The sequence below is a fragment of the Calonectris borealis genome, chromosome 16, assembly GCF_964195595.1.
Source record: "Calonectris borealis chromosome 16, bCalBor7.hap1.2, whole genome shotgun sequence".
NCBI lineage: Eukaryota > Metazoa > Chordata > Aves > Procellariiformes > Procellariidae > Calonectris > Calonectris borealis.
Genome location: NC_134327.1, coordinates 17,233,684 through 17,246,215, shown reverse-complemented (window position 1 = coordinate 17,246,215; position 12,532 = coordinate 17,233,684). Strand labels below are relative to the sequence as shown.

At 47.2% G+C, this 12,532-nt stretch overlaps 1 protein-coding gene and 1 long non-coding RNA gene across 7 annotated transcripts in view; both read right to left on the bottom strand.

Moving 5' to 3' along the window:
• The window catches only part of RBBP6 (RB binding protein 6, ubiquitin ligase), a 33,745-nt gene extending 25,204 nt beyond the window's left edge, over positions 1-8,541 (bottom strand). For all 6 annotated transcript variants that reach the window (XM_075165593.1, XM_075165597.1, XM_075165595.1 and 3 more), the window contains exon 1: positions 7,857-8,541. In XM_075165593.1, the coding sequence (XP_075021694.1) occupies positions 7,857-8,022 (166 nt within the window). In that variant the 5' untranslated portion in view covers positions 8,023-8,541. The remainder of the gene's footprint in view (positions 1-7,856) is intronic.
• On the bottom strand, positions 3,181-7,846 carry LOC142089299 (uncharacterized). Its single transcript, XR_012676158.1, has 2 exons — positions 5,236-7,846; positions 3,181-3,444 (listed from the first exon to the last, which is right to left on the bottom strand). It is a non-coding gene; the product is annotated as an uncharacterized LOC142089299 (long non-coding RNA).
• Positions 8,542-12,532: the final 3,991 nt, after the last annotated feature.

Here is a 12,532-nt window from a genome sequence, read left to right as displayed (position 1 = left end):
AAATGAAATTTTTACTTCTACTTCCAAATGAAAGAATGCTTCTTCAGAAAACTGAGAAATCATTTAGCTGAAACTAATTCGTGATCTTTCCCCCTAGGGGACCGCACAGCAAGCTTCCTCTGGACTTCATAGCAGTTTCAAACTGTAGGAGAAAGGACTACCAATGATGAAAACAGAAGCTTTTACAGAAGTTATATCCTGAAACCAACCCCTTGAGCTCTTCTCAAAAGGAAAATCTCACCACTGCACAGCCACCTGCCAAGAAAGGCCTCCACTGGGACTTTTTGATGGAGAAGGAGCTCAAACAGTGCTGAGGCCCAGACAAACAACTGGGAGATCACGCCAGCTGCAGTTCTAGAAGCCCAACACAGCTGTTTCTACCTGCTGAACGGAGTCATACAGAGTATTCTTTCTGATCCAGATCACAAACCACTGGGTTGAGGTTTCAGAGATCTAGGATAAGCAACAGTGGCTCCACAAAAAGGCAGGAGTTTGCTACGCCTGTGCCAAACTGAGGATTGTGGTAGTTCTGCAGAAGATTACGAGTGACAGCAACCAATGCTTTTATTCACAAATTATGCAAGCCTGGAAAGGTCAATCTGGACATGCACAACAGGTCTATGATGCAAAAAGAGGAATAAGTCATCTTTTAGTATTTTGTGACAATTCACTGACCATTAGAGAGAAGCATTAACATATGCCTTCTGAGTAGCATTGCGTGTATACATCGCTTGTTAAATGTGCAGTGAAGAGAGCTCCAGCCATCTAATAGCAGACTGATATAAAAATGAATTCACCTTGAAAGTCAATCAGTACACATGTAAATGGATCAACTGAAGAGTGACAATGGCTTGGTGAAATAAAGGCTTTATTTGTATAGGACACTTATCATGGCACATATTTGTATTTGGTACTTGAAGTATCCTACTAGCTTGGTCACCATGTCAGAGAATTTTTGGAAGAGTGTTGACATACAGCAGAGTACATTGCTGAGTTAGTTCTGTGAAGGGACCTGATACCAGTTGGCTTTAATACATTTATTCTTCCTTCACCTCAAATAACTGAATTAATTTTGGTGATGAAATTTTATTAAAGGTGAAGTCAAACAATGTAGACTAAAAAGTTAACTTTTTTTGTAAATAGGAAAGGACTAAAGCTGGAGCACTATTCCTGAAGCCCCTGGAAATTTTTGTTTGCTTGATTTGAATTTTAACAGATTCCAGCTTAGTCTAACAGCTCTCAGACTAAACTGGCATCTCCCAGCAGGAACCTGTTCCCCATGGGCAGCAACATCCCCTAGCAGAGACTTGGCAACTACCAGGACCTGCAAAGCAGTGTCACTCTGCCTCGCCACATGACTCCACATCTGCAAAGTGAGCAGTGACATCATGCTCAACAAGGCTACTTTTCACACTTGTCCAAGCAGAGCTCCAATAGAAACGTTCAACAAAGCTGGAGGTAACAACATTGTTGATTGCTACTCCCTTATAGCACAAAATTTGTTTTACTGCCAGTGATGGCAAATAAGTGGCTACTGGGCTTTTGTCAATCTGACCTGTGATTAGAAATAAGTATTCAATTAACTCAGAAAGCTTGCAAAAGCAAAGGAAGATTTGGATGTTATATTTAAGTCAAGAGCAAAGGAGACATAACAGTCTAAAACTCGCTATCTATTCTACAAGAAAACAGTACGCTTGAAAGAGTCAAGGGAAAGAAGTATTTCAAGGAATGAATGGAGGCAGACAAGTTAAACAATAGCTGCACTGCTGCCTCACACCGACTTAGAAATCTGAAATCAGCAATTGCATTAGTGTCCACAACTGTCTTCCACCATTTTGAGTCTGACAGCACTGCAAAATCATCCCTCTGAGCACTATCTAGAGATTTTCACCCAGATAAAGTACAGAAGCTCATCAAAACAGAAGTCATCAGAAGGCAAGCCTATATGTGAAACAACAAAGAAAAGCCTTTATTAGGCTTAGATGCCTTGCTAACCAGCTATTATGCTACCGGGGGAAGGATCTGCAGAGTAAGAGATGAAAATGACTACTAACATGCCAGACCGTCTCTACCAGAAAACAGGGTAACTCCCAAGCACACATTTTCTCCCTAGCACTTGAAAATATGCTTTCTCATTACGTGATTTTTTAACTCTGTTCTAATCAACACCACTTGCACACTTTGCGACAAACAAATCATCAGCTGGCACTGAAAGCACTGCCTCAAAACATCCTGATTAATAGACTGGACTACTATTTCTGGATTTTCAGCTTCCACCAAAATAGGTGTCAATGATCTCATCTACAACTGGTATATTATCATCATTTCTTGAATTAGGTAGTTCAGTAGGCCAAACAGTTCATGGAACTTTCATTTGCATCATTATTACACAGAACTGTGCTCCAAAAGAGTACCTATATTGCTTTGAAAGGATGAGTCAATAAAATCTAACATACTTTCAATCATTAATCTGATTATACAGACTGCCCGATACCTTAATGTCTTACTGGCACTGTATGCCTATTGTTTCAGCGTGTGACTGGGAAAGCAAAAGCAATGCTGGAGACAAGGTGGTAATGGACCAAAGTGAGCCCACGCTGAGCACCTGGCCAAGGGACATTAACCTAGCTGACAGAACACCCCCGAGAGGTCCCAAACCTGCTGGTGATGGAGTCAGAGCAGCTGACTCCCAGACAGGCAGTGCACGAGCTCCGCTATAACATCATGTTTTTTGAAAGGGTATGTGACTTACCCTCAACTAAACCAGGGAAATGGGGAACTCCATACCCTTTCTGAAAGCTCTACACAATAATGCTGCACGGCAGCCCAAGAATTAATTGCACTCTGAGGTGTAACCAAAGTGATCCCCCATACTAGCACTGCAGCACAAAATGGCACAGCGAAGGGCAAAGGTTTAAAAGTTGCTTAAACGTCTTCTCTCAAATGCTAAGTTTGCAGTGTTGAAGACATTCCAGTAGACAGACAGACCTCCGCTGTGAGGCCACATGATTTCATTCAGAGTTAGCACGAGTTCACTTTGGAGGCATCGCATCATGACATCACTAAAACTGTCAAGTGCATGCAATGCTGAACCCAAGCAAGTTCTGAGTTCAAGAGACAGTCTTACAAGACCAATATTCTTGCTTAAAAATATTAATCTAAGACCAGTTCAGAGTCACATTTTTGGTGTTTTTTTTTTTTGTATTTTGCCTGATAAGCAGAACAACACATTCTCCAAGTGTTTCGAGTCAGAATGTTACAGGGCAAGAAAGAACACTTAGAAAATCCAAGTTCTGGAGTTTGCAATTCTTCCACAATATTGTGAGAACATCTATTGTAAAAAACAGGTCAAGAAATTCCGATCAAATTAAAAGGAGGCAAGTTTAAATGCATCATTCTTGAGTATAGGCTTTTTGAAGGGAATTCTGCCTTTATAGAACATGCCTTTATAGTAGAATCATAGAATCATACAGGTTGGAAAAGACCTCTAAGATCATCGTGTCCAACCATCAACCCAACACACCATGTCCACTAAACCATGTCCCTAAGGGCCTCATCTACACGTCTTTTAAATACCTCCAGGGATGGTGACTCCACCACTTCCCTGGGCAGCCTGTTCCAAGGCCTGACCACTCTTTCAGTAAAGAAATTTCTCCTAATGCCCAATCTAAACCGCCCTTGGCGCAACTTGAGGCCATTTCCTCTCATCCTATCGCTAGTTACTTGGGAGAAGAGACCAACACCCACCTCGCTACAACCTCCTTTCAGGTAGTTGTAGAGCGCGATGAGGTCTCCCCTCAGCCTCCTCTTCTCCAGGCTAAACAACCCCAGTTCCCTCAGCTGCTCCTCATAAGGCTTGTGCTCCAGACCCTTCACCAGCTTCGTTGCCCTCCTCTGGACACGCTCCAGCACCTCCATGTCCTTCTTGTAGTGAGGGGCCCAAAACTGAACACAGGATTCGAGGTGCGGCCTCACCAGTGCCCAGTACAGGGGCACGATCACCTCCCTGCTCCTGCTGGCCACACCAGTTCTGATACAGGCCAGGATGCCGTTGGCCTTCTTGGCCACCTGGGCACACTGCCGGCTCATGTTCAGCCGGCTGTCAGCCAGCACCCCTAGGTCCTTTTCCTCCGGGCAGCTTTCCAGCCACTCTTCCCCAAGCCTGTAGCGTTGTCTGGGGTTGTTGTGGCCGAAGTGCAGGACCTGGCACTTGGCCTTGTTGAACCTCATACAGTTGGCCTCGGCCCATCGATCCAGCCTGTCAAGGTGCCTCTGCAGAGCCTTCCTACCCTCGAGCAGATCAACACTCCCACCCAACTTGGTGTCATCTGCAAACTTACTGAGGGAGCACTCGATCCCCTCGTCCAGATCGTTGATAAAGATATTGAACAAGACCGGCCCCAGTACTGAGCCCTGGGAAACACCGCTCGTGACCGGCCGCCAACTGGATTTAACTCCGTTGACCACAACTCTCTGGGCTCGGCCGTCCAGCCAGTTTTTTACCCAGCGAAGAGTGTACCTGTCTGAGCCGTGAGCCGCCAGCTTCTCTAGGAGAATGCTGTGGGAGACAGTGTCAAAGGCTTTACTGAAGTCCAGGCAGACCACATCCACAGCCTTTCCCTCATCCACAAGGTGGGTCACCTGGTCATAGAAGGAGATCAGGTTGGTCAAGCAGGACCTGCCTTCCATGAACCCGTGCTGGCTGGGCCTGGTCCCCTGGTTGTCCCGGACATGGCTCGTGAGCACCCTCAAAACCAACCGCTCCATGATCTTCCCCGGCACCGAGGTCAGGCTGACCGGCCTGTAGTTCCTCAGATCCTCCTTCCGGCCCTTCTCATAGATCGGCATCACATTGGCGAGCCTCCAGTCGTCCGGGACCTCCCCAGTTAACCAGGACTGCTGGTAAATGATGGAGAGCGGCTTGGCAAGCTCCTCCGCCAGCTCCCTCAGTACCCTCGGGTGGATCCCATCCGGCCCCATAGACTTGTGAGCGTCCAGGTGGCGTAGCAGGTCATTAACTTCATCCTCTTAAATTATGGGGGGTTTATCCTGCTCGTCGTCCTTGTCTTCCAGCGCAGGGGGCTGAATACCCTGAGGATAACCACTCTGACTACTAAAGACTGAGGCAAAGAAGGCGTTTAGTACCTCAGCCTTTTCCTCATCCTTGGTGGCAACGTTCCCCCCCGCACCCAATAGAGGATGGAGATTCTCCTTGGCTCTCCTTTTGTCATTAACATACTTATAAAAGCAGGAATAGGACACCCTCCCTTTTAAAACAGGTCCAAATCATCCATTTTGCCCTCTCAGCATCTTAAGAAGTCCATCACATCATTTTTTTCCACTCATATTTAAAATCCTGTTTACTTTTAGCTTCTATTAGCATTGCTTCTATTACTAGATTTCCATTATGAAAAGTAACAGTTACTGAACTGTAAAAGGTTAGAGTACTTGGAAAAATCTGAACAAGCAGGCCATCTCCACTCAAGGTTCACTTTGTTCTTTCAAAGATCATTTTTACATTTAGTCAGGACTCCTGCACAGACAAAGTTATAAAAAACCAATACTTTATATCCACATATAAGAATTCCAAACATGCCATTTAGGCAGAATCCTGGTCTAGATTTTATCTTTATCTTCTGAAGGTGAGTTTAAGCATCTACATCTGATTAATAAAAACTGAAATTCATGGTTATGCATATAAACCAAAAATTTGGCATACATATATATTGCACTGAAATGTATTCTCTAGCTTTGCTCTGAAAACCACTGGGGGATTTTTGCATTTTCACATGAAAAACACCCATACGAAAACTTCCGTAAGTATCTGTGTCACTAATACATAATTTAAAATTTTATACTCATTTTTCAAAGATCAAAGTGCAACACAATCTACCTAGAGGAGAAGCTTCTCCCTGTTAAACAAGAGTGATGCTCTTTAAAGTATGAAAGATATTCCTTCTTTAACTTCACCTTTAGACAACACCACATTTAAAGTAACCTAATGAAGCAGATAGTTTTTCTTCACTGGATTCTGATTATGTATGAAAACGAAGCAACACACTTGGTAAAACTGGTATTATGTATATTAGAGTAACACTTTATGGGGTAACATATTTATAAGAAGAAAAAACTATACTTAAAACTTGGCTTTCTGTTCCTCACCTGCTAAAACAGGCCTATTTCAAAACATTTTTTTCTTCTGGTGATAATAATTGGGCTCCATCCCAGTTTATTACCATCCAACATTCTGGTTTTAAGGCTCTGTTTTACACAGACCCAACTATCACAGTAGTGATGTCAGCCAGTTGGCCATTCAGCCTGCTAGCATTTGTGAAGCTGAAAGTACACTAGCAGCTGAAGACAAAATTCAGAGACCCTTCTGCAGCAAAGCCCTTAAAGCAAATTAAACATTTTTCAAAAGCTCTTGACAATTTTATTCAACACTGCTAGAAAAATTCAAGACTTCTGAAATGTATCTCCACCTACGTATGTCATGCAATCCAATGGCATCCCTAAGACCCCTAACGTGGCACTGTTAAGTCTCTTCACAGACAGTCTCCTGAAAATAAATATCTGTAGATAAACAGCGAGCTTTAGGTCCAACCACTTTAAGGGCTAGGGCTGAAGTTACAGTTACCGCAGCATACATATCATTCTGTTTAAGTTTTAAAATACATCAAACAGGAAGAGAAAAAAAACCACTAGTACACATTTTAAAGAAAAGACTGTTGTAAGAGTGTCACAGAACCACAGGAAAAAAAAAATTAACATTTAAGGAATGAAAACGCTTCACAATTCTTTTTATTTCTGAAAAGTCACATCCCGAAGTCTTTAATCACATTCAAACTTATCAAGATAGCAGATTACCAAACTGAAATACTAAGTAATACGAAACTGTTGTCATCTCTGAGAATCAAGCACCATTTACTAGATTTAAAAGAATTTATGATTTCTCTAGGAACATTTCTTACATATATTCACCATAAATGTTCTGCCATAAAACTTCTGTATTGCCCTGATATGATTAACATGTAGTACCGGGGGGGGGGGGAAAAGGTTAGAAATGAATGATGAAATGATGCTCAATAGCATCTGAATGAGCATGTCTTTGGTGTAGAAAAGAACTTACATTAACAAGAAATTCCAAAGTGTAATTCAGATACAGAGAACACTCATGTGCAAGATGGCTTTAATGGGTCTGCATAGATTATAACTCACATACACTCTTGATCCAAAATGTTGCCTGTGAGCAATTTCTGCAATAGCCACAAAACCAGTTTTCCAATGAAGTGGAGTAAAAGAAGTTGAAGACAAAATTAAGTCACCAAACCCACTTTCTTCAAATTAGCCATCTGTTCTATTTCTATCACTTTCAGCGTTCTCCATCAGATTTCAAAGAAATCTAGCAAGTTTGTTATCACAAGATATCCTCCCACATTTCCTTATCATTTTACCTAGAAGAATTCCAGGAAACCAAAACTTTTGCAAGCACTGTATGTCGCACATCAACCACGTATTCTTCCACGCCTAGCTCCGCGCCTAAAACGCAGATCTGAAGGCAGCTGTCGGAACAGCAACGACAAAAGAACAGCTCTGCGAGGCCCCCAATACAAGTCACAGCCACCGATCGCGGCCCAATCGCATTACCGCTTCCCGCCCCGCTTAATCCCCGGCGTCGCTTGCCCTCCCGGTCCCCCCGCTCGCCGGCGGGGTGGGCCCCAGGCTGACTCACGGTACGCGGGGACGACCCACAAAGCGCAGAGCGCGGCTCCCGCAGGCCGCGGCCGCCGTGGGGCGGTCTGCGACGCCGCCAGCCGGGCGGTCCCCGCGGCCCCGCGCCCGCCGCCCCCACGCACCTTCTTTGGTCTGGGCGTTGGTAATCTGCAGGTCGCAGTCGGCCGCCTTCAGCTTCTCGCGGCCCATGATCTGGCGCTTGAGGTCGCACAGGGAGATGTGGAGGCCGTCGAAGGTGACCGTATCATAGTTCAGCTTGGAGGAGAACTTGTAGTGGACGCACGACATGGTCAGGGCCGGGCGGTGCCTGCTCCGCGATGGCGTCTACCGCGGCAGACGGCGTCGCGGCCTCCGCGCCGGCTGAGGGCCCGCGGCTGCGCAGGGCAGGGCCCACCGAGGGGGCCGGGGCAAGCAGCGCGGGCTGAGCTCGAGCGGGCCGGCGGCGCTCAGAGGCCGCGGCGCTCCGCCATGGCTAGGCCCCGCGGCCTCAGGCACAGTCGGCTGGCGGAGGCCTCAGGACTCCATCACGGCGGCGCTGCGAGGCCCCGGCCCCCGCCCCCGCAACGACTCCGGCCTGCGGCCCTCGGCAATCGAGCTGGGCCGCGGCAGCGGCGGCGCCCGCCCGGCTCCTCCTCGCAGCCCGGGCGGGCGGGCGGACGACGGGGAGAGGCCCCCGCGGCCCCGGCTCGGCTTCTGCTCGCTCTCCCGCGCGCAGCGCTCCCAGGCCCGGCCGCTGGCTATGGCGACTGGGGCGCCCCTGCCCCAGCGTTCCGCCGAGGGGTTTCCCGGCCGACAACCGCACGGGCCGCCGCGAGCGCGTCACTGCGCACGCGCAACGGCACACCGCGCCCACCCCTCCCGCGCCTCACGTGACCCAGCGCATTATGACAAAGGCCCGCGTCACGTGGGCGCGGCGGCCACGCCTTCTTCTTCTTAACGCCGCGCGCCCCCTAGGGGAGAGCCGTTACCCGTCGGCGTCACCGCCCGTCAGCCCCGGGCCTGTCACCGCCCCGGGCCGCTGGTGTCCCTGCTGTCCCCCGCCTGTCACCGCCCCGTGTCCCGTCACCGCCCGGTGTCCTGTCACCCCCCGCCTGTCACCGCCCGATGTCCCGTCACCGCCCGGTGTCCCGTCACCCCCCGCCTGTCACCGCCTGGTGTCCCGTCACCCCCCGCCTGTCACCGCCCGGTGTCCCGTCACCCCCCGCCTGTCACCGCCCGATGTCCCGTCACCGCCCGGTGTCCCGTCACCCCCCGCCTGTCACCGCCCGTTGTCCCGTCACCCCCCGCCTGTCACCGCCCGGTGTCCCGTCACCCCCCGCCTGTCACCCCCGGCCCGTCACCGCCCGGTGTCCTGTCACCCCCCGGGCCTTCACCACCCAGCGTCACCTCCTGTCAGCCCCTGGGCCTGTGGTGGCTCTCCCAACAGCCCCGGGCCCACCACGCCCGGTGTCCTGTCACCCCCCGGGCCTGTCACTGCCCGGTGTCCTGTCACGCCCCCGGCTCTGCGGTGTCCCTCCTGTCGCCCCCCCGGACTGCCACTGCCCGGTGTTCTGCCAGCCCTGGGCCTGACAAAATGCCGGAAGAAGATACCACTGTTCTGCCTTTGTGCCTGCATCTCAAAATGTCCCACGAAAACATAAACGGCTGAATTCACAGAGCAGTTACGCTACCGACACGCAGCCAGGCATCGCCCCGGCACCGCAGACACGGCTGACGGGGTGACTGGTAAAACAAAAAAAGCAGATTTCAAACGGACTGGGTATGTTCTCTTTTTCAAAGGGAAGGGTGGTTAGTCTAGACTAGAAACGAGAAAGAAATTAATTAGAACAGGGAACAGAATTTGAGGAGCAAGAATAAGGAAATTAAATGCTGTGTGTAAACAGCAAAATAAACCGCATGAGGACAGAAAAATCATTATCATCTTACAGTTTTCATTATGCAGGCAATGACTGCAACTTAAAATATCTATTAATGTTTCATTATGCAGATTATTGCTTTTTAGTAAAGGAGCTATTTGTTATTTCCACAAATCTATGATGCATACTTTACTTTCTTTCCAGGCATCCAAGTTTTTTACAAGATCAAATAATTTATACCATGCACATTTCTGTATGAATCCTCATTTTTCCTTTGCCAGTTATTTCCCCACTGCTGCAGAAAATTAAATTAATACTGCAGAAAATTAAATTAATATTAGTCACCTTCTTGTGGATTTCATATTTTTATTAATGTCGTGATTAAACCCCTAAATGTTAAAGTTATGTACTGGTTGCACATCCAACCCGTTTATTCAAACTTACTAAGTACAATCTTTCACTTCAAAAATATTTGTTTTCTAATCCTCTGGCCGCAAGTGTTTACAGAGAAAACCTTTTGAATATCAGCTGGCACAGCACTCTCTCAAATAAATCCATCCAAAGACAAGTACATTTTTAAAGTAAAAATAGTGAAGACTAACAGGCTTGAAAGAAATACTTCTCATTTAAAATTTTAGGCTCGAAACTTCTGATATCTAAACACTACAGGTAACGTTTAGGGATTTCATCCCCTCTAGGGGAAAAAGGATCTGCATGAACAAGGGGACTGTCAGGTATATAGGGTCTCCAAACTACATAGGTTCTGTGTAAAACAATTCGTCTCCATTAGAGAGGGGGTAGTAGATTGTCTTTGGTTTAGTTTTCAATAACTGGAGAACGTCAGCATACCCAGATTACTGTTTTTTAAACCAGCTTGCACATAAGTACCAGATCTGTGTGCTGTGCATCACCTGCCGTGAAATTTGTTCTGAACCAGATGCGGGCACAGCCACAGCGTGTCAATTCAGACGCACACACCATGCTGCTTATGCTGCCCTTCGGCTTTTGCCGGCTGCTGGACGGCAGATGATAGCCGATCTGGGTAAGGTCTGCTGGGACAGACTTACCTCTTCTATAAACTTCAGCACAAATTTGAATCAGCAGAGTTTGTGCCAGGTCAGCACGTTGCATCGTCTAGTCCCGGCCCTTTTGATCTGGTAATAGGTGTCCTAAAATGAAGGCAACGGCTGATGAAGCCCGGCCTTAGGATCTGCTCACACAGCCGGGAGAGAATGCATCCGAGGTGGCCGATGGCTTTACACCTCCCAGCTCTCCACAGCGCTGCCCAGCCCTGCCCTGCCCAAGGTTAATCCCCCTCCAGAGTCCAGCAGAGCCTGCTTGGTTGCTCCCTCCAGCATTTCAGCCCAAATGGCCTGACCTGGCGATGATCTCCAGCTCTGACTGTTGGAGCTAACGCTGCTCATTCGGACCGAAGCAGGATAAGGGATGCTCCCACAAGATCGGAGGAGTAACCTTGCAGGAGGGTGGTGAGAGCAGTTAACGACGGCAATGGGGACAGCAGCACCCAGCTGCACCCAGAGGAGGATGTGTGGCCAGATACTGACTGCCTGGGAATGCTGCTGTATCTTTACTTAGACAAATTCGTCTTACCCAAAGGGTTTGACATGCCTGTTGGACGATGTTTACCACACTCAACAGAAATGCTCACGTCATTACAATTAGCTTGCTGTTGCAGCACGTAAGAAAGTATTCTCAATTACCCACATTTATAACTTTAAAAGAACAAAACAGGAACCTGCTAGGGAGGCTTTCAGAGGGAGCTGGGTTATGTTCTGAAAGTCATTCACAAAGGAGAGCAGCATTAAGGCTCGGTGTTCTCTGCACTGTTGGCATCAAGACTATTTTTGTGGCTTTAAGTTATTTGTGTAACTTTTAACTCTTTTGCTTTCAAATGTATTCAGCAGTAAATTGTTCTCTAAGTTCTGCAAAACAACCTAAAATGTAAGTTACCCAAGTTTTGTTGTCACTATTGTAGGTCATACTCACGCGTTAGTTAAAAAAGAGCAATAAAGAGAAGTTATTTGCTTTAAAATGTAGTTTCAGTGTTTTACTATTACAGATTATTAGAAGCTCTGTAGGGAACTTCATCTCATTTACCACTTTATTGATTTAGAAGCAGCTTATCTATGTACCGTTCTGCTGCGCTATACTGAGCAACTTTTGCTGAGCGCAGTGGTCCATGCTGCTTTCATTCTGAAATACACAGGCGCTTGGACTGAGGGCTGAGACAGAATTGTTCCTGAATGCCTGCAAAGTACCTGTTGTACAACTGAACCATACAAAAAGAAACAAACCCCCCCCTCAAAACCAGGAAGGACAAGTTATTTCTGATAGCTTCCGAGCTGCATGAGCAAGTCTGTTGGAAAAGGACATGCAAATAAGCAGGTTGGCATAGTGGGAATGTAGGTATTTGCATTTCCTTCTTCAGTTTGTTTTGTCAGGAGCAAAGACTCTACTTTTTTTTTTTTTTACTTTAGCTGTGAGTTCTGCGCAAGAGAAGAGGACCTTGCATTGCCACGAGCACTCAGGGCTCGGGCGATCTGAGAGCCCAGATCACCGCCTGCAGAGCCGAGGGCCCACGTGGCCAGTTTTGCTGGAATACCCACATTGCTCTCTGAGTCACAGTTCCACAGTTCGATGTCATCAGTCCAGCTTCTGAGGTAGCACAGCTGCTATGGGCAGGCACTGGTTAAAGCTAAGCTTTAATTAAGAATGACAATGTCATTAATACACTTAAAAAACAAAACCAAACCCAAAACTCTGATTCTTATCAGCTCCTGCTCTCTTCTACTTAGCTCCTCTACGCTCCATGTTGTACACCACAGACACACCAAACCATGTCTCATCACCACATCACACCAACTTATTACCATTGATAAATTATTACATTTTGACCACAATGATCAAAACTTGGAGCCTAG